Source organism: Bos indicus, chromosome 6, assembly GCF_029378745.1.
Source record: "Bos indicus isolate NIAB-ARS_2022 breed Sahiwal x Tharparkar chromosome 6, NIAB-ARS_B.indTharparkar_mat_pri_1.0, whole genome shotgun sequence".
NCBI classification, from domain to species: Eukaryota; Metazoa; Chordata; class Mammalia; order Artiodactyla; family Bovidae; genus Bos; species Bos indicus.
Window position 1 is genome coordinate 92,083,033 of NC_091765.1, and position 26,112 is coordinate 92,109,144.

The 26,112-nt window shown below is 44.8% G+C and overlaps 1 protein-coding gene and 1 long non-coding RNA gene across 4 annotated transcripts in view; one reads left to right on the plus strand and one right to left on the minus strand.

The window, feature by feature from the left end:
* SHROOM3 (shroom family member 3) overlaps positions 1–26,112 on the plus strand; it is a 331,372-nt gene that overhangs the window by 105,024 nt on the left and 200,236 nt on the right. For 2 of the 3 annotated variants that reach the window (XM_070791627.1, XM_070791629.1), the window contains exon 2: positions 9,933–10,087. In XM_070791627.1, coding sequence (XP_070647728.1) covers positions 9,933–10,087 — 155 coding nt within the window. Of the gene's footprint in view, positions 1–9,689; positions 10,088–26,112 lie in introns of those variants that run through there. The other variant, XM_019962963.2, reaches the window with a different exon arrangement.
* Positions 1,729–24,931, minus strand: LOC109560604 (uncharacterized). Its single transcript, XR_002180951.2, has 3 exons — positions 24,566–24,931; positions 10,428–10,613; positions 1,729–2,415 (listed from the first exon to the last, which is right to left on the minus strand). It is a non-coding gene; the product is annotated as an uncharacterized lncRNA (long non-coding RNA).

Below are 26,112 nucleotides of genomic sequence, written 5' to 3' on the forward strand. Positions count from 1 at the left end.
AGAGAAGAGGCTGAAATTCCTACAGAAGCTGAATTAGTGTAAAGACCTGGAGAAGGTGAGAGGATGGGCAAGGGATGACTCGAGGGAAAAACATTGAAGGCTGAGGGAACAACAGGTACAAGAGCCTGCCTGAGCCAGGAGCTTGCCTGACAAACTCCACCTGCCTCAGGGGGCTTTGGGCTGGAGTTGAGTAAGCAGGAAGTAGAACAGCAGGAGGTGGAGAGGTGAGGAGGCCAAACCCAGCAGTGGCCGTGGTGCACTGGGAGAGCTCTGGTTTCTGCTCCGAGTGTGGAGACGAGGGTCTTGCAGAGGAGGGTGACCTGATCTAATTGAAGTTGCAAGAGGATCACCAGGTTGCTGCCCACGATGTGCTTCTGATCCTAGTGATGCTGCAGATGATGCTGTTGTGATGACCTAAGACGGAGAACAGGGCTGGGGGGCAGGGCATAGAGTCGCGGTATTTGCGTTTGGAGGGCACAAAGCCGGGAGAAGAGGAACACAGGACCCAGAGGGCAGCTTCATGCTTGTGCATCTAGACTGGGCTGCAGGGGGTAGAGTCTTGGAGAGGGGAAAGGAAGGGCCTGACTTTTCTTTTTTAATTCATTAATTTTTCTCTGTGCTGGGTCTCCGTTGCCACATGGGTTTCTCTCTAGTTGTGGCGAGCAGGGGCTACTCTCCCGTTTTGGTGCACAGGCTTCTTTCCCATTGCAGTGGCTTCTCTTGTTGCAGAGCTCGGGTTCTAGGGCACATGGGCTCAGTAGTTGTGGCACATGGGCTTAGTTGCTCCAGGGTGTGTGGGATTCAAGCTCCCTGACCAAGGATCAAACCTGTGTCTCCTACATTAGCAGGCTAATTCTTTTTCATTATTATTTTCTCTCTATATTTTTTTCAGCTGTGCTGAGCCTTCGTTGCTGAGCAGGCTTTTTTCTAGTTGCAACAAGCAGAGGCTACTCTTTAGTTGCGGTGCACCGGCTTCTCATTGCGGTGGCTTCTCTTGTTGAAGAGCACAGGCTCTAGGGCGTGAGGGCTTCAGTAGTTGCGGTTCCCTGGCTCTAGAGCACAGGCTCAAAAGTTGTGGCACATGGGTCTAGATGCATGTGAAGAAGATCCCTTCTCGAATCAGGGATCAAACCATATCTCCTGCACAGGCAGGTGGATTCTTTACCACTAAGTCACCAGGGAAGCCCCGGAAGGCTAATTATTTGCCCCTGGACCACCAGGGAAGTCCCCAGGTCTGACTTCTTGCTCCTCTGCAACACACATCCAGTTGCTGACACGGACACACAACTCTCCCCTTTACCTATATTTTGCCTGTATCATGTTTTGAATGTATGAATGTATCACCTGGTATTGTATTTATTTAAAATCAGCTTCTCCAGATGTGCTCAACAAAGGCTTATTAATCACTTACTATGATTGGTGCTACATGCCTGCAAGTCGCTTCAGTCGTGTCCGACTCTTTGCAACCCGATGGACGGTAGCCCACCAGGCTCCTCTGTCCATGGGATTCTCTAGGCAAGAATACTGGAATGGGTTGCCATGCTCTCCTCCAGGAGATCTTCTTGACCCAGGGATCGAACACAAGTCTCTTTTGTCTCTTGCATTGGCAGGCAGATTCTTTACCTCTCGTGCCACCTGGGAAGCCCTGATTGGCACTATGTCAGGAGCTAAATGTATTGAAATGTAAAAGACTATAAATGTTTAAAAAACCAACTCCTTACATGGTCATAGGAGGAAAGTTAGTTTAATCCTAAAGGTGTGGATGCATTTAGAATTTGAGAAGGGAAGAAGCCTTCTAATTTTCCAGATGTATAATCGCCTTCTCCCCTTGTTAGCTTAGGGATTTCCCACCCAGTTGTACAAGGTACATTATCTGAAGTCATTTAACTTGTTGACCATCACATTCTTGGAATAAGTAAAGTCTCTGCAGGTGAAATTGAACAAACAACGCCAGTGACCTCTTCAGCTGCTCCAGTATTGGTCCAAGGGTTTAAAATAATAAGCTTCATCTTTCACTGAGTCTTGCTGACAGACAGTATCAGCAGGGCATGAGGTTAGAAGTATAATCCTCTTTGATGAATAGTTCAAGAGAATTATTGTTAAACCTTTTGTAAATATAAGTTTTTTTAGAAAGTCATAATAATGATTTTAGATAAACAGTATGACAACAAGGTCCTACTGTGTAGCACAGGGAACTATATTCAATATCCTACAACAAACCGTAATCGATGAGACAATAAAGAAAGAATGTATATGTGTGTGTAACTGAGTCATTTTGCTGTCCAGCAGAGCTTGGACAACATACTTTAATAATATGTTATCAACCACTCTACTTTAATAATAATTAAAAAAATAGGCCAGGCTGTCCACCAACATCAGGTGACCGTGATCTTCCCTTGAACCAGTTGCCACATCCTGAAAAAAATACAGGGAGGAGAGAAGTTTTGAATAGGATGGGTTTTAACCAAAATGCACAAAAAAATGATAGAAATGACTGACTTTCCCCCAGAAGTTAGTATCTGACATAGAAATTGAACTCTATAAAAATAAGGTTTTGTTTTTTACATACCTGAAAAAATACTGTGACTAATTGATATAAATGTAAGATTTATGCATTTAGTCAGCCTCAGTAGATTAGAAATCAATTACGTTGTTAGTGCATCAGAAAATGCATCTCAGTATCTCAATTTCTCATTTGTGATAATAAATGGAGTCAATCATATTGATTAAGGTAATTCAGTCTTGTCTTGGCCAATAGTTTCCACTTCCTTGGCAATCAGACTTACTACCTGAGTGACCAACAGGTAGAATATCCACTGACTCTGATGCTACCAAATAGGAAGGTGGCAGAACCAGTAGCAGACGAGGAAGAGGGGAACATGGGGGTCCCAGGTAATCCACAGACTGAGATGGCAGTCCTTAATGTGGTTAGTCAAAAGGCATTAGATGAGGGGTCTGTATTTCGTGCCCAGCTGGCTCAATTCCAGCCTCACTTGGACCGATTGGGACTTGATTTTTTTTTTTTTGGAATAGAACCCCTGGGTGAATCCTTGCATCAAGCAGAACTTCCTGAACTCCATTGACTCACTGCAAACTGCCTGACCTTCCAGGGAGAGTTAAGTACATAGATGAATTGAAGCACCCAAAGAACAGAAAGAACTCAGCCTTGTTTGGGTCACTATATGTTCTCTGAAGGGGCTTTTCTGGTGGCTCAGCAGGAAAGAATCTGCCTGCAATGCAGGAAGCCTGGGTTTGATGCCTGGATTGGGAAGATCCTCTGGAGAAGGCAATGGCAACCCACTCCAGTATTCTTGCCTGGGAAATCCCATGGACGGAGGAGCCTGGAGGGCTACAGTCCACGGGGTCTCAAGACACGACTTAGTGACTGAACCACCATTATTACCATGTCCTCTGAACTGCCTCCGTGCAGGCATCAGGCTTTTAATGCAAAGATATGAACTATATTAAAAACTGAATGGACCTAGAGCCTGTCGTATAGAGTGAAGCAAGTCAGAGAAAAACAAATATTGTACATGAATGCATATAACGTGGAATATAGAAAAGTGGTAAAATGAACCTATTTGCAGGGCAGAAATAGAGACACAGACGTGGCGAACAGACAAGTGGACATGGGGTGGGGGGGAGGAGGAGGGTGGGAAAAATTGGGAGATTAGGGTTGATATATATACACAGCCATGTGCAAAATTGATAACTAGTGAGAGCCTGCTGTACAGCACAGGGAACTCAGCTCGGTGCTCTGTGATGACCTAGAGGGGTGGGATGGGGGAGAGGTGGGAGGGACAGTGTGGATATATGTAGACATATAGCTGATTCACTGCCTTGTACAGCAGAAACTAACTCAATATTGCAAAACAATTATACTTCAATTAACAAAAGGAAAGAATATGCTAAAATGTAAACTCCAGGAAAGGAGAACATAAAGTACGCTTCTTTCCTTAACTTTTCCCCAGGCCTAGAACAGTGCCTGACTCTTGGTACATGCTCAAAAAATATCTGTGAACAGAAGTTTCTGACTTCCAGGAGTTTAAAACCCAGAAGAGGGGACAGAGCATGGCCAGAAATACCTATGACAAAGGCAGAGCTGTGGCTTGTCTCCAGGCAGGCAGAAATGGTGTGGAGGAGAAAGAGAGAGATTCTATCTGGGTTGATAAGGCAGTTTCATGATGGAGGAGGGGTATTTGGAGGAAAAACGAGGAAGAGGAAAAAAGAAACTGAAAATATAGGGTGAAGGCTTATGCAAAAGATTAGTGTTAGAGGAAAGGTCTAAAAGTCATCTCCAGTGAGGAAATCTGAAGAGAGCATGAATCAATCAGAGAGTCTAGAGAGATTTGAGAATCAAAACAAGTACCCAACTAATGGTTGGTAAAAGAAGTGAAAATGAAAGCGTTAGTCCCTCAGTCATGTCCAACTCTTTGCAACCACATGGACTGTAGCCTGCCAGGCTCTTTTGTACATGAGATTTCCCAAGCAAGAAAACTGGAGTGGGTTGCCATTTCCTTCTCTAGGGGATCTTCTCAAGCCAGGCATTGAACTCGCGTCTCTTATGTCTCCTGTATTGCAGGTGGATTCTGTTACCATCTGAGCCACCTGAGAAGCCATACCATTCCAAAAAATCATCCCAGCCCCAACTTTTTTCAGTTTTATACATAATTATCTTTTCTAACTTTTTTAAAGCAAGCAAAATTCTATAAAGCAATTATCCTTCAATTAAAAAACATACATTTTTTTAAAAGTAAGCACTTTAAGCCTCAAAGCTCTGTTCAAAGTCAAGAGATTATGAGAAACTCTTTAAATACAAAGGGTTATAGAAATAGTTTATCAGAACAGTGAACAACAATGAAACTCTTTAGGCCATTCTTTCTGGTAACGTTTACTTTCACCTTAAATCAGTCATGAGAAAAACATCATATCAACTGTACAAATGAGCTTTTCTTGACTTCCTTTTTAATATAAGAAATCGGTTATTTCCTAGGCCTCATTTCATTCTCATCTTACTGAAAATATTGGCAAATAGTAGAGCAGCAGAGAGGAGATTTAATTCTACAAACTGGGACTTAAATAGGGCTGTTGTGCCTGTGGTGTTCATCATTGTCCCCTCAGCTTTTAGCCCCATACCTGGCACACAGTAGATACTCCGTGAATCTTGGCTGAATGAATGAACCAGCACGAGGAGGTCCTGTGTGCAAACCCCTGGGGAGGCATTCTGGGCTAAGTAAAGATGGAGTCAGTTCCTCTCTGCAGAGTTCACAGCCCAAGCTGGGGATGAGCTGGGACTGTGGGCAGGGAACAGGCACAGACTTAAATAGCTGTGCTAAAAGACAGAGTGTGATAACCACAAACATTGTGTTCAAGTAGTATAACAATAATAAACTATCTATCTGGTAAATTATCTATTTAGTTTATTATTGCTGTAATGTCATTTCACAGTTTATGTAGTATTTTATTCATTTGGTTCCCCCACAATGCGGCGGGGGGCGGGTGAGGGGACACTTCTTAAAGGACAGATTGCAGGTGCAAGAGAGTCAGGGGATATTTATGAGAGATTAGAAAAGGCTTAGAGGAGATGGGATTTAAACTTGGCCTCAAAGGATGGATAGTTGATAGACATCAACTTTATTGAATACATCCTATTGAACCCCTGGGTTGGGGAGATCTCCTGGAAGAGGGCATGGCAACCCACTCCAGTATTCTTGCCTGGAGAATTTCAGGGACAGAAGAGTCTGATGGGCTACAGTCCATGGAGACGCAAAGAGTCAGACACGACTGAGAGACTAACACACACACAGTATGTGCCAAGCCCTTTTCTTGATGAACTCACTTGATCCTCATGACAGACTCTGTGGTAAACCCTATCACCTTACAGAAGAGGAAACTGAGGCACCGTAAGGTTAAATAAACTGCTCAAAGTCACACAGCTGGGAAGCCTCAGAGCCAGACTATCTGGCTCCAGAGCCCCAGCTCTTAACCATGAGGGAATACTGCAGTTTTCATAGGTGACCCTGGTGCTGTGAGCAGTGGGGAGTGATCCAGGTAGAGGGTAACTGAGCCACTCGGGTACGGCTTGAGGTTAGGGTGTGCCTAGTATGTTTGAGGGGAAAGTGAATCTTCAAGAGGTTGGCGGGGAAGTTTAGTGGGATGAAAAGGGTAGAAAGGCAGGGGGAAATGACCAACAAGAAAGGATGGCTAAATGAATTGTACCAAGATGTTATCGTAGGATCTGCTATAAAAGGAAGTATCTTCATGATATATATGACTTTTGAAAACAATGGCTACTACTTATAAAATCTTACCATAATCTGGGAGCTGGAACCGTGTTCACCAATTCAGGTGGCTTATCTCATTCATCCTCCCTGCACTACTGCTATTGCTGTCTCCTGTTTAACGTGGGAGTCTGAAGAATCCAGAGAATAAGTGACTTTCTCTTACCTAAGTTACCTGTTTGACGCCTCAAACTCTTAATCACCTCAGTTTAATGGCTCTCTGTTAAAAGCCAAAAGATGGTCGAGGGGGTGGGTGTAGCATAATGTCATTTTTGTGAAAAGAAAAAATACACACACACACACATATATATACAGGTCTTCATCGACTTACAATAAGGTTATATCCCAATACCCTCATTGTAAGTTGACAATATCATTAAGTCGAAAATACATTTGATACATCTAACCTACTGAACTTAGCTTCAGTTCAGTTCAGTTCAGTTGCTCAGTCGTGTCCAACTCTTTGTGACCCCATGAATCGCAGCACGCCAGGCCTCCCTGTCCATCACCAACTCCTGGAGTTTACCCAAACTCATGTTCATTGACTCGGTGATGCCATCCAGCCATCTCATCCTCTGTTGTCCCCTTCTCCCCATCTCCTGTTGTCCCCAATCCCTCCCCGCATCAGGGTCTTTTCCAATGGGTCAGCTCTTCGCATGAGGTGGCCAAAGTACTGGAGTTTCAGCTTCAGCATCAGTCTTTCCAATGAACACCCAGGACTGGTCTCCTTTAGGATGGACTGGTTATATCTCCTTGCAGTCCAAGGGACTCTCAAGAGTCTTCTCCAACACCACAGTTCAAAAGCATCAATTCTTGGGCGCTCAGCTTTCTTCACAGTCCAACTCTCACATCCATACATGACCACTGGAAAAACCATAGCCTTGACTAGACAGACCTTTGTTGGCAAAGTAATGTCTCTGCTTTTCAATATGCTTTCTAGATTGGTCATAACTTTTCTTCCAAGGAGTAAGTGTCTTTTAATTTCATGGCTGCAATCACCATCTGCAGTGATTTTAGAGCCCCCAAAAATAAAGTCTGCCACTGTTTCCACTGTTTCTCCATCTATTTCCCATGAAGTGATGGGACCAGATGCCATGATCTTCGTTTTCTGAATGTTGAGCTTTAAGCCAACTCTTTTTCACTCTCCTCTTTCATTTTCATCAAGAGGCTTTTTAGTTCCTCTTCACTTTCTGCCATAAGGGTGGTGTCATCGGCATATCTGAGGTTATTGATATTTCTCCCGGCAATCTTGATTCCAACTTGTGCTTCTTCCAGCCCAGTGTTTCTCATGATGTACTCTGCATATAAGTTAAATAAGCAGGGTGACAATATACAGCCTTGACGTACTTCTTTTCCTATTTGGAACCAGTTTGTTGTTCCATGTCCAGTTCTAACTGTTGTTTCCTGACCTGCATATAGGTTTCTCAAGAGGCAGGTCAGGTGTCTGGTATTCCCATCTCTTTCAGAATTTTCCACAGTTTATTGTGAACTTAGCTTAGCCCACCTTAAACATGCACAGAACACTTATTAGCCAGCTGCTGCTGCTGCTAAGTCACTTCAGTTGTGTCCGACTCTGCGGGACCCCATAGGCGGCAGCCCACCAGGCTCCCCCATCCCTGGGATTCTCCAGGCAAGAACACTGGAGTGGGTTGCCATTTCCTTCTCCAATGCATGAAAGTGAAAAGTGAAAGTGAAGTTACTCAGTCATGTCCGACTCTTAGCGACCCCATGGACTGCAGCCCACCAGGCTCCTCCACCCATGGGATTTTCCAGGCAAGAGTATTGGAGTGGGGTACTTCAAGCATATCTATAAGGTATGTGGAATCTTCCTGGACCTAGACCTGGGATCAAACCTGTGTCTTCTTCATTGGCAGGCAGATTCTTAACCCCTGGACCACCAGGGAAGACAGCTTCATCAACTTCTAACATCATTTACTTGTTTACTCTGTTTAGTGTTTGCTTTCTGCCTCTGCCTTAAGCACCAGAAGAGAAAGAGTTTCTGTATGTTTTGCCCACTGTTAAAGCCTTAGCTCCTGGAACAACTTCTGGCATAAAGCAAATGTTGAATCACTTTGTTGAATGAATTAGGATTCTTAGCAGACTTCATTTATTTTATAAAAAATGCTTCCCTGGTGGCTCAGATGGTAAGGAGTCTGTCTGCAATGCAGGAGACCTGGGTTTGATCCCTGGGTTGGGAAGATCCCCTGGAGAAGGGAATGGCAACCCACTGCAGTATTCTTGCCTGGAGAATTCCATGGACAGAGTAACCTGGTGGGCTACAGTCCATGGGGTCTCAAAGAGAGTCAAACACAACTGATTGAGTAACACTACACGTGTTAACTCAGTGGCTGCAGTGAGGTAATTTTCTGTTTGGGCTTCCCTGGTGACTCAGCTGGTAAAGAATCTACCTGCAATGTGGGAGACCTGGGTTCCATCCCTGGGTTGGGAAGATATCCTGGAGAAGGGAACGGCTACCCACTCCAGTGTTCTGGCCTGGAGAATTCCATCAGTTTTAAAATTCACAGCAAAGTTGAGCAGAAAGTAGAGAGAGCTTCCATGTATCCCCCCTCCTTGATTGCTTGCATAACCTCTCCCATTGCCAATCTCCTTGTTACAGTGGTACATGTGTTACGAGTGATGAACCTACAATGACACATCCTTATCACCCAAAGTCCATAGTTGATGTTAGGACTCACTCTTGGTGTTGTACAGTCTTGGGTATAATGTCATGTATCCCACCTTATAGTATCACACAGAATAGTTTCACGTTCTAAATATCCTATGTGCTCTGTCTATTCTGCCTGTCTATCTAACTACTGATCTATTGTTTCCATAATTTTGTCTTTTCCAGAATGTCATAGAGTTAGAATCATCCCACACGTAACCTTTTGATATTGGCTTCTTTCACTTATTAACATGCATTGAAAGTTCTTCCATGCCTTTTCATGGCTTGTGAGTTCATTTCTTTTTAGTGCTAAATAATATTTCATTGTCTGGATCCACCACCGCTTATTTATCCAGTGAGTTATAATTTTGTGTGCGTGCACTAAGTCACTACAGTCGTGTCTGACTCTTTGCGACCCCATGGACCGTAGCCCTCCAGGCTCCTCTGTTCATGGGATTCTCCAGGCAAGAATACTGGGGTGGGTTGCTATTCCTCCTCCAGGGGATCTTCCCACCCAGGGATGGAACCTGTGTCTTTTACATCTCTTGCATTGGCAGGCAGGTTCTTTACCACTAGCCCCACCTGGGAAGCCCCCAAATAGCAGAAGAGGGCTATTTTATTATTTTATTTATTTATTTTATTATTTATTAATTTTAGACAACCCCCCCCCCCCAAAAAAAAAAATGAGGTAAGAAGAAGTCAACTTCTTCTAAAGGAATAAAATAGTTGCTTTGAGGGACTTGGAGGGGGTGCTGAAGATGGAGGTCGTGAGTGGCTTTTGGGTGGAAATCGAGTTCTTTCAGCCCTTCACTCTGTTTCTGAATGCCCTCTGTGGCAGGCTGGGTGCTGGGTGCTGGAAGGTGTGGAGACAGGAGGTCATCCCTGCCTTCTGGATGCAAACGGTGGGAGTGGGCGTGGCCACAGGCAGTGGGCGGGCTCTGCGGGAAACAGGCTGCTCACCTGTGGATCCTCCTCTCTCTAAGCAGATCAAAGAAGGGGGCAAAGCGGACCTGGTGAGCTCCAGACTTCGGGCTGGGGACGAGGTTGTGAACATCAACGAGGTGGCACTGAGCAGCTCCCGGAGGGAGGCCGTTTCCTTGGTGAAAGGATCCTACAAGACTCTGCGGCTGGTGGTGCGCAGGTAGGCAGGACGGGTGGGCGCCAGGTTCCTCCTGCGCCTCCTCCTCCCGTAAAGAGCCTATTCTTTAAACCTGGTACCTCACCCCCCCCATCACCACGTAACTTTCCTTTTTTCTTGCCCATCTTGTGGCCTGTGAAGACATTTTAGATATGTCTGTCTTGTGAAACCCTAGTTTTCCCAGCAGGTGTTGGCTTGGCAGAGTTCACGGTACTTTCCACACTTCTGGGCTTGATGGAAAGTGACCCTGATCCCCGATGTGGTCAGAGTTCTATGAGGTGTTGCCTCCCTGTGGGACCAGAGACAGCCCCAGGCTTGGAGACTTGGAGAGCATTCCACTTACCTGACCTACCCCCAGGGGTAGAGGATGTCATCAAAACAAGTGAATTCCTGCTTTGATTTGTTTCGTTTCTCTGATTGTGATAGTGATTCCTTTGTTGGAAAAGGTTTGCCTTGTGATTGGTTTATGATGCCTTAAAGTTAGAAGCTTCCTAGCTCCAGGAGAACACCTCTTAGTGGAGGGAATTACCTGTGGAAGGAAGTTAAAACATTTTTTGCAATCATTATGTCAAACCAAGCATTGCTGGAGATGTTTTACATTAACATATATAACTATGTTCATTTAGTCTGTGCAGAATCTGGTGAGATAGCTATCATTATCCTCATTGTATAGGCAAGATGGTTAAGCAGGTCACTGAAGGCTGGTAAGTGGACGAGCCACAGAGGAGTCTAGATGCTCTGGTCCCACTTCACCAGGCCACTTGAGCCTTATTACTCTGACCTACTAAGTCCTGGGCTTACACATTTAGGTATTTCTTCATTAATCAGGTTTTGGCTACCTCACATGGCAACTAAATGTTATAATATTTAAGGATGTTTAAGTTGGCTGGAACTTCAGGAGTCATTAATCAAGCCATGCCATTTTTAAGATGTCAACAGTAAGCTGGTCTTCTCATCAGGCCTCACATAGTTTCTTAAGTCAGAGGCCTACAATCCCTGGGCTTCTGAACAGTCAGTGGAGGCATAAGATTAGAAAGAAAGTGAAAGTCGCTCAGTCGTGTCCAACCCTTTGCAACCTCTTGGACTATACAGTCCATGGAAGTCTCTAGGCCAGAATACTGGAGTGGGTAGCCTTTCCTTTCTCCAGGGGATCTTCCCAACCCAGGGTTCAAACCCAGGTTTCTTGCATTGCAGGTGGATTCTTTACCAGCTGAGCCACAAGAGAAGCCCAAGAATACTGGAGAGGGTAGCCTATCTCTTCTCCAGCACATCTTCCCTACCCAGGAATCGAACCGGAGTCTCCACATTGCAGGCGGATTCTTTACCAACTAAGCTATAAGGGAAGCCCAGATTAGAAATAAAGTGCACAGTAAATGTAGTGCACTTGAATCATCCCCAAACCATTTCTCCATCCCTGGTCCATGGAAAAATTGTCTTCCACGAAATTGGTCCCTGGTTCCAGGAAGGTTGGGGACCGCTGTCCTAGAGTTCCATTCACTCCTGCATTCATTTATTCCTCTAAGTTCACTGTCTGAGGCTGTGCTGAGGAGAAAAGCAGCTCTTCCCAACCACAAAAAAATAACAGCTGTGGGTGTGGTCCCACTGTGTCCCCAGGCTCCAGTGACTCTCTGCAGTGTGCTGGGCTGGGTCTGGTTTCTCTTCAGGGCCTTCTAACTAGACCTTGCTTCTCTGGTGGACAGTGACGCAACGTGGCTCAAAGCATAGGCGCCAGAGTCAGATCAGACCTGGGTTCAAACTCTAGGGCTGTCATCTTCTACCCATGTGATCTTGGGAAATTACTTAGCCTGGTTGAAGATTCAGTTTCCTTATTTTTAAATCGGGATTAAAATAGCTACTTTACAAAGTGATTAGAGCAACATAATGAAATACTCTACATGGTAACAACAGATGCTGCTGCTATTATTTTTATTATTTTTGGCCAACTCTAGGCACTATTTGTAGGTCAGTATTTGAGTAAAGCAAGCATTCATTCCGAACACGGTGGCCGATTTCTCAAATAGATGGGTAGGAAGGTTCAGAACCATTGGCCTATTCCATATGTCCAGAGAGTGTTGAAAGCCTTGAACTCACTTTGACATTGGAACCCAAAGCCAGTTTGAGAGCCCTAGCATATATCTGTTGAGGATTGATGGCGGAATCCACACTCAGAATGTTTTGACAGGACTCTGGTTATCGATTAACCTCTGCAGAGGGTTGTCTTGTTTCCTGCTGTGAACAGTAGTCATGCTGGCTTCCGGTTATGCCTTCTAGTTGATGGTGACACGAGGTTTGAATTATTTTGTCTAGTGGAACAGGCAACAGACAGTCGTGGGATTGAAATCAGGCTTTGTCGTTTGCAAATTGTGTGACCTCAGGCTCTCTTTTATAAAGTAATAATAGGAAATAATAATTCCTGCCTCACAAGGGAATTGTGAAGATTTAATGTACAAAATCTAAGTACATAGAAAATGTGCACTGTTTGCTCATTATTCTTCTGAATTAGGTTAGAGGCCAGCGGTGATATGGATTATTGTCCTATTACCGAACATGCTGGGTGCCTGGTTATCAAGAAGCCCACCCTCACCCTCTCGTGGAATTTAGGAATGTTAATTCACATCATTGAAAGACATACACCAGAATGTCAACACATTAGCTCATTTTGAAGAACACAACTCTAAGTGGAATAAATATCCCAAGGTGACCAAGAATCAGTATACTTTATCACCACAGGAAAATGAAATAGGAAGTCTGGCCATAACTAGGTCAGGAGGTTGCATGCTGATCTCAGGCTGAAGAGTGGGTCTGAGGCGCCAGAATGTGCTGGCCTCCCCGCTGTTGGCCAGGTGGCCCATCTTTCCACGAGGAACGCATCTGCCATGCGGGCCAGATGCCCGAGCTGCTGAATCAGGGCCCTTTCCCCTCTGGACAGCAGGGAAGCATTCTGCCAAAGCGCTCTTCTCCCATCTCGTGACTTCTCTGCCCTCCGCTCCCAATCCCCTTTCTGATTGACACATTCTTTCTTTAGATATGTTAATGGGATCGATAAGGTTACTAAAGAGTCCTTGCACTCTGTGCTTTTGCTGTGGGAAACATTTTGTCTCTAAGATGCCTTTTGAATATGTCTTATCTCATCTATTATGTGTTGGTTTTTAAAGTTGAACTCTCCGAAAGAAGGTAGTCTTTACTCCTCATACATCTTTACCAACTGAGCTCTCAAGGAAGCACATACATAGAGATGGGGATTTATGAATGTGCTCTAGTAGACGTGGATGGACATTCCGCCCCTACATTGCAGAGAACTGGGTAGACGCCCTTATACTCTGGATTAATCTGGCTTTGTATTTAGTAGAGCTGTTGCTTTCCTGAGGTCTTACCTTTATATCTTGGCACATGTCATGTCCAGAAATGTCATCTCCTCTCACTTGATTCTGACAGAGAAACTTGTGATATTTCATTTACTTGTGTCTGACTCTACAATCCCATGGATTGTAGCTCACCAGTCTCCTCTGTCCATGGAATTCTCCAGGCAAGAATACTGGAGTGGGTTGCTATTTCCTTCTCCAGGGGATCCTCCCAACATAGGGATCGAATCCAGGCCTCCGGCATTGCAGACAGATTCTTTACCATTTGAGCTACCCAGGAAGCCCATTTTATTGACTAGCTTTCCTTTTTTTCCTAAGTGATCTTTGTATTTTTGAAAAAAGATCTATATGGCTTCCAGGAAACGTGATCAGGGAATCTGTTTCCTGGAGAAATCATTTGTGTAAGTGAAAATGTATATTTATCGGCATTTCCATCTCTACCTACCTCCTTTTCTCTTAAAGTTAGTTTTGGGTGGACAAGGGCAACACCTCAGGTTGGCAGGCTTCCTCATCTATCATAAATATGTCAAGAATGCAGATCAGGGGAGTGATGTTTATATAAGTTTTGAGAGTGTCTTACCCAGTGACCAGAAACAATCAAAAGTAAAAACACCTTCTTAAAAGGCTACAGTGACAAGAGAAATGCAGAGTTTCAAGTGAGTTGTGGGTCAGTGGCCTTAGGAGATCTGCTGACCCATAAAGAAGCCAGGGTTTAGTCCTCTGGGAGGAGGGAGTGACGGGGTGACACAGATGTTCTAGGACAGAGAATGTGTCTGCTGCTGAGTACACAGAGGTCTGCAGCTAGTGGTGGATAAATGGAGAAGAAATGATGCAATGTGAAGTGAGCCAAAGAAAAGACCTTCGAAAAGGAAAACAAACAGTTGAAGGGAAACTGAAGAAGGAAGGACAGTACAAAGGATGTAAATTAGGAAAGCAGACAGGTACGCAAATAAGAGTCAGTACTCAAGACCCTCTCTAAAACCAACGGAGACTTTATTTGGCAGATAGGTGTGATGCACGTCCTAGAGCCACTAACGTTTAGAATGAATGGAAAGCAAAGACAGAAGAAGGAGTCTTCCAGTTTCATTTAAACCCCTGGAGAGATGCAAGGTGCTTTCAGCACAGGGAGTACTCACTGCTGTTTGCAGATCACCTACATTTTAAATTTAAAAAATCAGAGGCTACATTTCCCTTTCAGAACAAACTGTTAAGGTTAACTGCTGGGGATGCATCTAATCTCGTGTTTTCACCCTGAGTTGGAACTCTGATTCCTGTCCTGAATCAGATCCTTAGAAAGGCCTTGTAACCAGTGGATTTGTAACCTCAGTAGAATGTCCCCCAACCCCCATTTTTCTTGGCAGATCCAACCTCCCAAACTTCTGCATTAAGGTGCTAACTTTGCCAAATATTATCCTACTCCTAAGTTTGGTATCCATGGTTGGTTTGGCAAAGAAAAGTTTTGGGGGTATTTTTCATGGTAAACGTTTTATAATTTTTTTGCAAGGCTCATGTAAGCCATTGGGAAGTAGAATGCATCCTTTCTAGGAGAAAGGACATGTGAGATGGTGACGCAGGCTTGATGCTGCCTGGAAAACAAGTCATTTAATTCATTTGATTCTCACCTTAAAGGATTGTAGTGAGAATTAAGTGAGAAATATGTACATTCACTATATAGTGTTGGTGATTGAAGAATGAACACTTGAAAAGAAATTGTGTATTTGTGAAATAAATTGCCTCTTTTTTATATATATATTTTTGCTGCCTCCCAATGTCTTTTTTGGAGAAGGAAATGGCAACCTACTCCAGTGTTCTTGCCTGGAGAATCCCAGGGATGGGGGAGCCTGGTGGGCTGCCATCTATGGGGTCGCACAGAGTCAGACACGACTGAAGCGACTTAGCAGCAGCAGCAGCAGCAATGTCTTTTTTAAAATTATTATTAAACTTTTTATTTTGTATTGGAGTATAGCTGATTAGCAATGTTTTGACAGTACAGGTGGACAGCAGAGAGACTCAGTCATAAATATACATGTATCCATTCTCCTCCAAACTCCTCATTCATCCAGACTGCCACATAACATTGAACTGAGTTCCCTGTGCTATCTCTTGTTGGTTATCCATGGATAACCCCTTGTTGGTTATCCATTTTAAATACAGCAGTGTGTAGTGGTCCATCCCAAAGTCCCTAACTTTCCTTCTCCCCATTCTTCCCTCCTGACAACCATAAGTTCATCCTCTAAGTCTGTGAGTCTGTTTCTGTATTGCAATAAATTGCCTGTTACAAGAAGCCCATTTTACTGTCTAGAACATAGCACACGATTAGTGGTTCCATTCACGAGAAGGCAATGGCACCCCACACCAGTACTCTTGCCTGGAAAATCCCATGGACGGAGGAGCCAGTAGGCTGCAGTCCATGGGGTCGCTGGGAGTCGGACACGACTGAGCGACTTCACTTTCACTTTTCACTTTCATGCATTGGAGAAGCAAATGGCAACCCACTCCAGTGTTCTTGCCTGGAGAATCCCAGGGACAGGGGAGCCTGGTGGGCTGCCGTCCATGGGGTCGCACAGAGTTGGACACGACTAAAGCGACTTAGCAGCAGCAGTGGTTCCATTGAATGGGAAGGATGTATGGGGAAGTGGCCTTTCTGGGCATAGGAGGCAGCATGTATGATTTGGAACGGTAGACAGAGGGTGGGAGAATAGTGAGCCCCCTTTAAAATGAAATCTCACTCCTGAATCTTCCTGCTATCCCTGCAAATTTGGAATAGCTTCTCCCCTTCCCATTCGTTTAGTCTATGAGCTTACATTACTCTACCAACAAAGGTCCGTCTAGTCAAAGCTATGGTTTTTCAAGTAGTCACATATGGATATGAGAGTTGGAATATAAAGAAAGCTGAGCACCGAAGAATTGATGCTTTTGAACTGTGGTGTTGGAGAAGACTCTTGAGAGTCCCTTGGACTGCAAGGAGATCCAACCAATCCATCCTAAAGGAAATCAGTCCTGAATGTTCATTGGAAGGACTGATGCTGAAGCTGAAATTCCAATACTTTGGCCACCTGATGCAAAGAACTGACACCTTAGAAAAGACCCTGATGCTGGGAAGGAGCCAACAGAGGATGAGATGGTTGGATGGTGTCACCAACTCAATGGACATGAGTTTGAGTAAGCTCTGGGAGTTGGTGATAGACAGGGAAGCCTGGCGTGCTGCAGTCCATGGGGTCACCAAGAGTCAGACACAACTGAGTGACTGAACTGAACTGAACTGATTAGTTTACATGTTAGAAGGGAACGTTTTATTTGCACCATGTGACCTGTAGGATCTCAGTTCCCTGACCAGGGATTGAACCTGGGCCAGGGAACTCCTGGGACTGTTGATTTTTTATTTGACTGAATATATATGTTTGAGGAGAAGAAGGAGTAGTAGAAGAAGATCACATTTTACGGAAAAGTGAGATTGAGGAGAAAGGAGAGTGACTTTGTAAAACACAAGCAAACAATAGTCATTTGTCTAAAATACAGGTACTCCCAGGCTTCGTGACTTGCCCTGTGTTTGGACTCAGATTCATGTCCTGAATCGAATCATCAGAATTAGCAGGGGCCAGGGTGAAAATCTGGGTCTTGTCCCTTTCAGCCCACAGCGCTGCCTGGAGGTAGACATAATGGAACTGCTTCCAAAGATGTGTAGGGACTTGCCCAAGGCCACATGCAAGTAGCCTAAAGGAACATGGAGGTCTCTGAGGAGTAGGTTTTGGAGCTTTTGGCATCTCAAGCAGTGAGCTAGTGCTTTTCACCCAGCTGCCTTTTGCCTTAGAAATATTTGTGATGCTTAAAAAACAGGCAGTGGGACTTCCCTGGTGGTCCAATGGTTAAGGCTCCTCACTACCAATGCAAGGCCACAGGTTTGATCCCTGGTCAGGGCATTAAGATGCCATTTGGCACCACCAAAAGATAAAAAGTAAAATAAAAGCCTTTGAGGGTTAAAAAAAAAAAGTTGAAAATTAAAAAAAACAAAAACAAAAACAAAAAACAGGCAAAAACAAACCCAGAAAAACCAAATAAACTGATTTTTAACTCATCTAGGAAAAACTAGATTCCCCACTGACCTTGAACTTCCTGGGTAGTTCAGAGGAAATGCGTCTCACTGCTCTGTGCACCCTGCTGGCTAGAGGCTCTCCATTAGCCTCTGGAAATAAAACTATTTGTTGCCTTACAGCTGCTCCCTCCATCTAAACAAAAAATGGTGATGAAATTAAGTTCACCACCACCCTCGGCCCACGCTTCCCAGAGCAGACCATCCCACATTTCTGAGGGTTAGCAGCATAATTCTTTTTATAACCGGGCGGATGACTTAATTGGAATGGAATGGGATGGGTGGCTCCCACACCTGCTACCTCCGTGTCAGGTTTCCATGACCTTTTTATGTCTGGATTGAGTTGTGAGACTGTAACTCGCCAAGGATTTGCAAGTCAGTGATCTTGTAAGAAGAATCTGGTAATGAGTGCCATGCTTTAAAGGTCCTCCTAAAGAATACAAAATTAGTTCCAATAACTATTTATTAAAAAAGGAATTTTTGCAAATCAGTTCCTTTTCCAACTCATGGTTACATTTTATTTAAAAAGAAAGAAAGAAACACTTTCTTCCATATTATCACTATCCCCTCCTCATGTTCTGCACACATTTTTGCCACCTACCTGCCCCCACACCTGCCTTACTCTTTTCCCTTAAAAAAGTGGCTATATTCTTAAAGCATCTTAGTCTTACTTTGCTTAACCACCTAACATCTTTTTGAAACCAAAACAATTTAAAGAAATAGTTCATTAAGAGCTTTGAAAAGCAAATTGAAATGTAAATCCCTATTTTTAAAGCAACACAGTCTGAAGAGAGGGTGGAAACTTTCCCAGAGCATGAAAAACATCTGTTGTGTGCTTTTTTTTCTTATATATTAGCTGTCTTTAAACCAGCCTGTGCCGCCTCAAGCTGCCAGTTCTCAGATATGAGATGACAAACAGCTCGGGAAGAGAAGTCCATGTCATGGGGATTCCAATCGCAGCTCTGCTGTGTACTGGTCATGGTACCGAGAGCTCAGATCAATCCCTCTGAGATTAAGTTTCTGGGGGTTTTTTTGGTAAATTTATTTATTTATTTATTTATTTTTGGCTGCCCTGGCTTCTCATTGCGGTGGTTTCTCTTGTTGCAGAGCAGTCTCTAGGCACGTGGGCTTCACTAATTGTGGCTCCCAGGCTCTGAAGCACAGGGTCAATAGTTGTGGTGAATGGTCTTAGTTGTTCTGGGTAATATGGAGTCTTCCAGGGTCAACCCACATCGGCAGGTGGATCCTCAACCAGTGCACCATCTGAGAAATCCCCGACTGCATTTCCCTGTGTGTGTCAGTCACTGAGTCGTGTCCAACCCTTTTCGACCCCGTGGACTGTAGCTCCCCAGGCTCCTCTGTCCATGGAATTCTCCAGGCAGGAATACTGGAGTGGGTTGCCATTCTCTTCTCCAGGGGCTCTTCCCAACCCAGGAATCAAAACCTGGGGCTCCTGCATTGCAGGCAGATTCTTTACTGTCTGAGCCACTAGGGAAGCATTTTCTTATGATTGTCCTATTTAATGCACTAATTTGACTTGCTTGTGTAAATGAGGGCATAGGGATTTTAAATTTCTGATTATACCCTTTTTGCTCAGAGGAAATGTAGTTTGAAAGACAGTACCAACAAGGCCCAAGTTTGGAATGAGAATTCAGAGAAAAAGACCATATTCTCTGGAGAACTTGAGTAGGAATCATTCTGATTCTGAAACACATCAGAGCTCCTTGGTGGGAGGCTGAATACGGAAGAGGACCCTCAGACTGCTGAAGGAAGCTCTGAGACAAGTGTCTTTCATCTCCTGGTGTATGAAATTTAAAAATGGCTAGGTTATATGGGCACATGTATGTAGCACAGGCTGAGTAATTTGAAAAGGTAGTGTTTTTGAGCACAAGATGTGACCTTTAGGGAAAATCATGATGTCAAAAGATAACTCTCGGGTGGACAGGCAGGAGCTGAGGACAAGTAGAAACGGAACAATAATCTTTTTTAAAAAATTAATTAATTGACTTATTTATTTACTTATTTTTTGGCCACACTGGGTCTTCATTGCTGCAAGCAGGCTTTCTCTAGTTGTGGCGCGCAGGGCTGCTCTCTAGTTGCGGCGTGTGGGTTCCTTATCGTGGTGGCTTCTCTTGTTTCGGCACACGAGCTTAGCTGTTCCAAGGCGTGTGGGATCTTCCCAGACCCAGGGATCAAGCCTGTGTTCCCTGCCTTGGGAGGCAGATTCTTTACCCCTGGAACCAGGGATGCCCAGGAACAGTACTCTTTTGATAGACAGTTGCAAAATTGTTCTTAAAGCTCCAGGCACTCGGCGACAACAAATATGGCCTCTTCTATCTCACCTGGACCCAGAAGCCACATGAGAAAGATTTTTGTCCCTTGTGCCTGTGTTAGTTGCTCAGTCGTGTCCAGCTCTTTGAGACCCCATGAACACCTCTGTCCATGGGATTTCCCAGGTGAGAATACTGGAGTGGTTTGCCATTCCCTCCTCCCTTGTAAGTTCCAAGAATTGTCTCTCAGGATATAAAAGGGGGCCTCATGCTGTGCTCTGTGGCTGAGTCTTCTGTGGAGGTGGGGGATTGCAAGAACCGGTGCCTCCTGAGGACATCCCTGGGCAGTAGGGACAGCTCTGAGCTTCTTATACGCAGCTCCAGCCTCCCTGCCTCTCCAACCCTTGCGATGACCCTCTCGCCTTGCTGCCCGATCCCATAGTTTACTTGTCCTTTCGCTCTTCTACTCTCTGCGCTTTTTCACTTGGGCAAGGGCTGCAGATACCTGGGACATGAACACAAACCCCAAACCACAGTACAGTTTGCATCCCCTCAGAGGACCCAGGACTAGGCTTCCCCAGAGGCGGAGTCAGGAGAACTGAGAACTGTGGTAACTTACCCTCTAAGCATTTTTTCCACTTGAGCAAGTGGTTGAGAAGATGGGAAGGAGGCAGCTGCAGTGGCCTTCGACCCCCAGAAACTTTTCCAGGAGGCCTGGCATCATGGGAATTTGCTCAGTATGCTTTGAGGAGGTATTTCAATCCTGCTGGGACCAGACTCAGAGCAGTTTTTGGCTTGCCTGGAGTCTTAGGTTTGAATGTCACTGTCTAGAAATCTAGTATTTGATTTCCTAACCAGTTGTTCCTTTCCGTGGAAAATTCATGTAACACATTATTAGGTTTCCTGAGAGGTATGCAATAAGACTCCCTTACTGTAATGAGAAAAGGGACATTTTTCTTGTGGCACATAATGATAATTGCTATTTTTATTCATTGGGTTACATATGCTCACAGGCTATGCACTGAACACTAGCCATGTACAAAGGAATGCTGTATGGTTCCCTATGAAGGGGGTTTGATGGTAAAAGACCATGTTTCATTCCTGGGATAACATGGTCTTACTTCTGACAAATGTATTCCAAGCAGGAGTCACCCCTCCATGCCCAACCAGTAATGACTGGCACTCAAGTATCTGTCTGAGCCTTTGTAAAGGGTATGAAGTCTCAGGCTGAGATCACACAAAAGTTATGGTGGAAATCCTTTCTCCCAGTTCTAAATGTGGGCACATTAGTTAGCACAAATAAGTTTGGATGATGCTGATTTAGAATATGAGCCAATTTGTAGTTCTGCATCCTTGCATCAAAATGGCTTAAAGTTGGGACTTCTCTGGTGGTCCAGTAGTTAAGAGTCTGTGCTTCTAATGGAGGGGGCTTGAGTTCAATCCCTGGTCAGGGAACTAAGATCCCAAAGAATGGGCAGCATGACCAAAAGCAAAACAAAAAAAATGGCTTAAATAGTCCATCTCAAACTTGACTACACATTAAAATTACCTAAGAAGTTAATACCAAAAGAACTGATGCCTGGCTCCCCCAAAGATTCTAAGTTAATTGATAAGAGAGGGTAGCTTGGTGTTGGACATTTTCATAGCTGCCCTCGTGATTCTAATAGGCAGTAAAGTTTGAGAACCACTGGTTTAAGCTGTAAGTCAAAGCGATAAAGAGAAACAATGAATGGCTAGAAACTGAGAGGGAGAAGAAAGATACGCAGATATGAAGGGGTCATGAGAATAGCAGCAGAAGGAGAATCAACAAGGCAAATCAACGGACTCTCTGGGGGTCCAGTGGTTAAAAATCTGGCTTCCGGTGCAGAGGATTCAGGTTCAATCCCTGGTCAGGGAGCTAAGATTCCACATGCTGCACAGAGCAACTAAGCCCACGTGCCACAACGAAAGAGAAGCCCGCATGCCACACCTAAGACCCAGCACAGCCAAATAATAATAATAACAACGCCAGACGTAAAATGTAACAAGTGTGATTCAAAAGAAAGAAAAAAAGTAAATCGAGAAGGGCAACAAGTAGAGCAGAGCCTCAAGAATGGGGGCAGCAAAGGGGGCGACAAAGGATGAGATGGTTGGATGGCATCACCAACTCAATGGATGGAAGTTGGAGCAAACTCCAGGGGATAGTGAAGGACAGGAAAGCCTGGTGTGCTGCAGTCCCTGAGATCACAAAGAGTCGGACATGACTTAGCGACTGAACAACAACACGGTGCAAAAACAGAGCCCTGCTGAGGTCTCTGGACCTCCCAGGACCCAGAGAGGCCTGCAGGGCATGGCTGCTCCAGCAGTGGCTCTTGCTGTTGCATTTCTATGGGATCTGTTTCTCACGATCGCTTCTTAAAAAGCTCATCAAGTGACACATGGGCGTGGGCAGGGGCACACTTGTCTGGCCCTCCAGAGAACACCTGTGGCCCAAGCTGTTATCACGTGCCATCGCCCTGGGAGCTCATTTTTACTGGCAGGTGTTGGGGCCACTGTTTTGAGTGGGTGGCACCATAGCCATCACACTGCAGTTGCTGTGTTCACTCTACATCCCATTTCTGGATGGTGCCCCCGAGAAACCAACCGAGAAAGAAAGATGGCTTGACGCCATCGAACTCATTCTATCTAATGAGGTGTACAATGCAAAGACAACATCTAGAGGTCCCTAGAGATGGTGCCCCGTGATGACCTAGAGGAGTGGGATGGGAGGAGGGGTAGGAGGGAGGCTAAAGAGGGAGAGAATATATGTATACATACAGCTGATTCTTTTAGTTGTACAGCAGAAGCTAACACAACATTGTAAAGCAATTATACTCCAATAATAAAGTTCTTAAAAAAGAAAAGAAACCCTCAGTGAAACAAGCACTTGAGCTTGTTTTATTGATTTCATCCATCCCTGGTTTTTAAAAATCACACTTGGTATAGTCTTAGCATCAGTCCCCCATTTCTTGGGACCCAGGGATAGAGAAATGGTTTCTAGAAAGAGTTGTTGAAAGCCAGTCACTACACATGTCCTTAATGGTACATCCGAGCTTTGAGGATCCTGGCAGTTTCGTCCTGTTCGGGATAATTCCACTGTTAGAAACCTGTTATGTCTTGTGCATATGTGCTCAGTCGATTCGGTCACGTCCAACTCTATGGACTGAAGCCCACCAGGCTCCGCCGTCCATGGGATTCTCCAGGCAAGAATATTTGAGTGGGTTGCCATGCCCTCCTCCAGTGGGTCTTCCCAACTCAGGGATCAAACCCATGTCTCTAATGTCTCCTGCATTGGCAGACAGGTTCTTTACCACTAGCGTCATCTGGGAAGCCCAAATGGTAAGGAATTAAATAATGTTATGTCTTATTTAATTATAATATGTGCTTCAAGATCATATGTGGTCTAGTAAGGTCCTGGCAAGAGGTTTAAAGCATAGGTTTAGAAACACTAAAAACCCCATGCAGGTGATTAGCTTTCAAAGGCTGGGAACCCCTGGGTCTGTCTGGCTAGACATGACCCCTAAGGTTCTTTCCTCTATAAGGCTTCCCTGGTGGCTCAGATGTTAAAGAACCTGCCTGCAATGCAAGAGACCCAGGTTCGATCCCTGGGTCGGGAAAATCTCCTGGAGAAGGGAATGGCTACCCACTCCAATATTCTTGCCTGGAGAATCCCCATGGACAGAGGCTACAGTCCATGGAGTTGCAAAGAGTCGGACACGACTGAGCCACCTGTCTTCTCACAGTCCTGTTAAACCTCTGGCATCCTACCTAGCATGTGGCAGTTTTGAGGAGCCTAGTGTGTCCTTAGTAAAGGGCCGTAAGACCAGCCTTACTCTGCTTCTGCTTCTGTCACTAACACTTTTTGTTCTGCGGCCCACTGATCTAGAGCCCCCCGTCACTCTTTCCACTTGCTGCCAGATTGTCTGTTCATTGGTGCATTTGAAAGATGCCATTTCTCCACTCCCTCCTCATTATGCTGTCAAACTCCTATCTGATGCTGTGTTGGCTTAGCAAGCAGGATGTGTGAAATTATCCCTGGGATGGTTGCTTGATCAGTGTGTTTATGGTTTATATATGGGAGGGTTGCTACATTGTTTTCATGAAGACTGTGACTCTGGCCTTTTAAAAAAATATTTTATTTTTGATTGTAGGATAATTACCTTACAACATTGTGATGGTTTCTGCCATATATCAGCATGAACCTGCCACAGGTATCCATACGTCCCCTCCCTCTTCTACCCCCCTCCCACCTCCCTCGCCTCCCACCCTTCTAGGTTGTCACAGAGCGCCAGCTTTTGGTTCCCTGTGTCATACAGCAAACTCCCATTGGCTATCTATTTTGAAAGGATTTTTGGAATCTTTCCTTAAAGGTGTCTCTTGGGAATCAGCCATTGGTATTTATTGATTATAAATGAGTGAGGTCAACAAATCCTTTGACATGGAAAATCCCCTTTCGTGGAGCTGTCCCTGGAGTGAGATGTTTTTGTAACCTTCCATTCTTCACCCTCATGACTTTAAAGGAGCAAAAGATGAAAGAGAACCATTGTTTTTCACTAGCAGCTGAGTATTATTTACATTAAAAAAAAATTAGTTAAAAAAAAGTTATTTTAATCAGTTTTACCCTTTGACTTGTTCCCTTGCTTCCTTTAGGTATTTGCTCAAATGTCAGCCTCCCCTGTACAGCCAGTTAAAAATTGCAGCTGCAGCCCCCAAATTACATTAAATTAAAAAGGGGACTTACCTAGTATTCCAGTGGTTAAGACTTGCACTTCTACTGCAGCAGGTATGGGTTCAATCCTTGGTCGGGGAACTAAGATCCTGCATGCTGCATGGCACAGAAAAAAAAACAAACTGCAGCTTTCTTCCTACATGTCTCCAGCCCTTTTTATTTTCATTTATGAGACATAGACTCATAAAGTTACTCATTTCGTTTCCTCTCATTGGATGATAAACTTCTCAATGGCAGAGATTTTGTTCCTTGTGGTATCCCCAGTGCCTGGAATGGTCCTTGGCACATGATATGTACTCAGTGAATGTTTGTGGAGGAAAACATACCCAATGAAAACAAAAATGTGCCCAGTAGCAGCTGTGCGGCCCAGTGGATGGATGCGAGCACAGCCTCTGAGCCAGGTTGCCGGACTTTGGATCCCAGCTTTAGCAGTTGCTGGTCGAGTGCCTTAACCTCTGACATAGTTTTATTATCAGTAAAATGGATGTAACAGCAATCTCTCCCTCACTGGTGTCGTAAGCTGCTGTATAAACATTGACTGTTATGGATCTTGTCACTGGAGAGGGTGTGTACTCTCTCTCAACTGAGGGTTTCTTTTTTCTTTTTTTTGCCATACCTCACAGCAAGCCGGATCTTAGTTCCCAGACCAGGGATCAAACCTGTGCCCACTGCAATGGAAGGGTGGAGTCTTAATCCTTGGACTGCCAGAGGAGTCCCCAGCTGAGGTTTTTAAAGCTGGTCAGCTGCAAGCTTGCCAGCCGTGAACCACCTTTACCATTCCATGGTGACTCACAATCTGGGAGTGAAGGCGACTCAGAGGGACCCCGAAACAAGGATGCAGATGGATTCCTCATGACTTTATTTGAGCCTTGGATCCAGACCGATCCAGTCAGCTGCTGCTGCTGCTGCTGCTGTTTAGTGATTTCAGTCGTGTCTGACTCTGCAACCCCATGGACTGTAGCCTGCCAAGCTCCTCTGTCCATAGTATTTTCCAGGCAAGAATACCAGAGTGGGTTGCCATTTCCCTGTCCAGAGGATCTTCCCCACCCAGGGGTTGAACTGGCATCTCCTGCTTGGCAGGTGGAATCTTTACCACTGAGTCACCTGGGAAGCCCTGATCTAGTCAGGGCCTAGCCTTTTGGTTGTGTGACCCAATAAACCTCTGTGCTTAAAGAAAGGGCTTCCCAGGCGGCGCTAGTGGTAAAGAACCCGCCTGCCAATGCAGGTTTGATCCTGGGTCAGGAAGATCCTCTGGAGAAGGGCATGGCAACCCACTCCAGTATTCTTGCCTTGAGAATCTCATGGACGGAGGAGCCTGGTGGGCTATGGTCCATAGCGTCACAAAGAATTGGACACAACTGAATCGACTTAGCACCTACATATGCATGCTTAAATTGAGAAAAAAAAAAAAGAAAAGAGTTCACTGCAGTGGGCCGGCTGAGCTCCTTCCTTCTTGCTGCCACCCCTGTTCCTTTATGGTCAAGAGTCTCATCACCAAACTGACCACACCTTTCACCAAAGAAGGATCCTGTTTGAAGGCTTTCTCCCCTCTGGAAAAT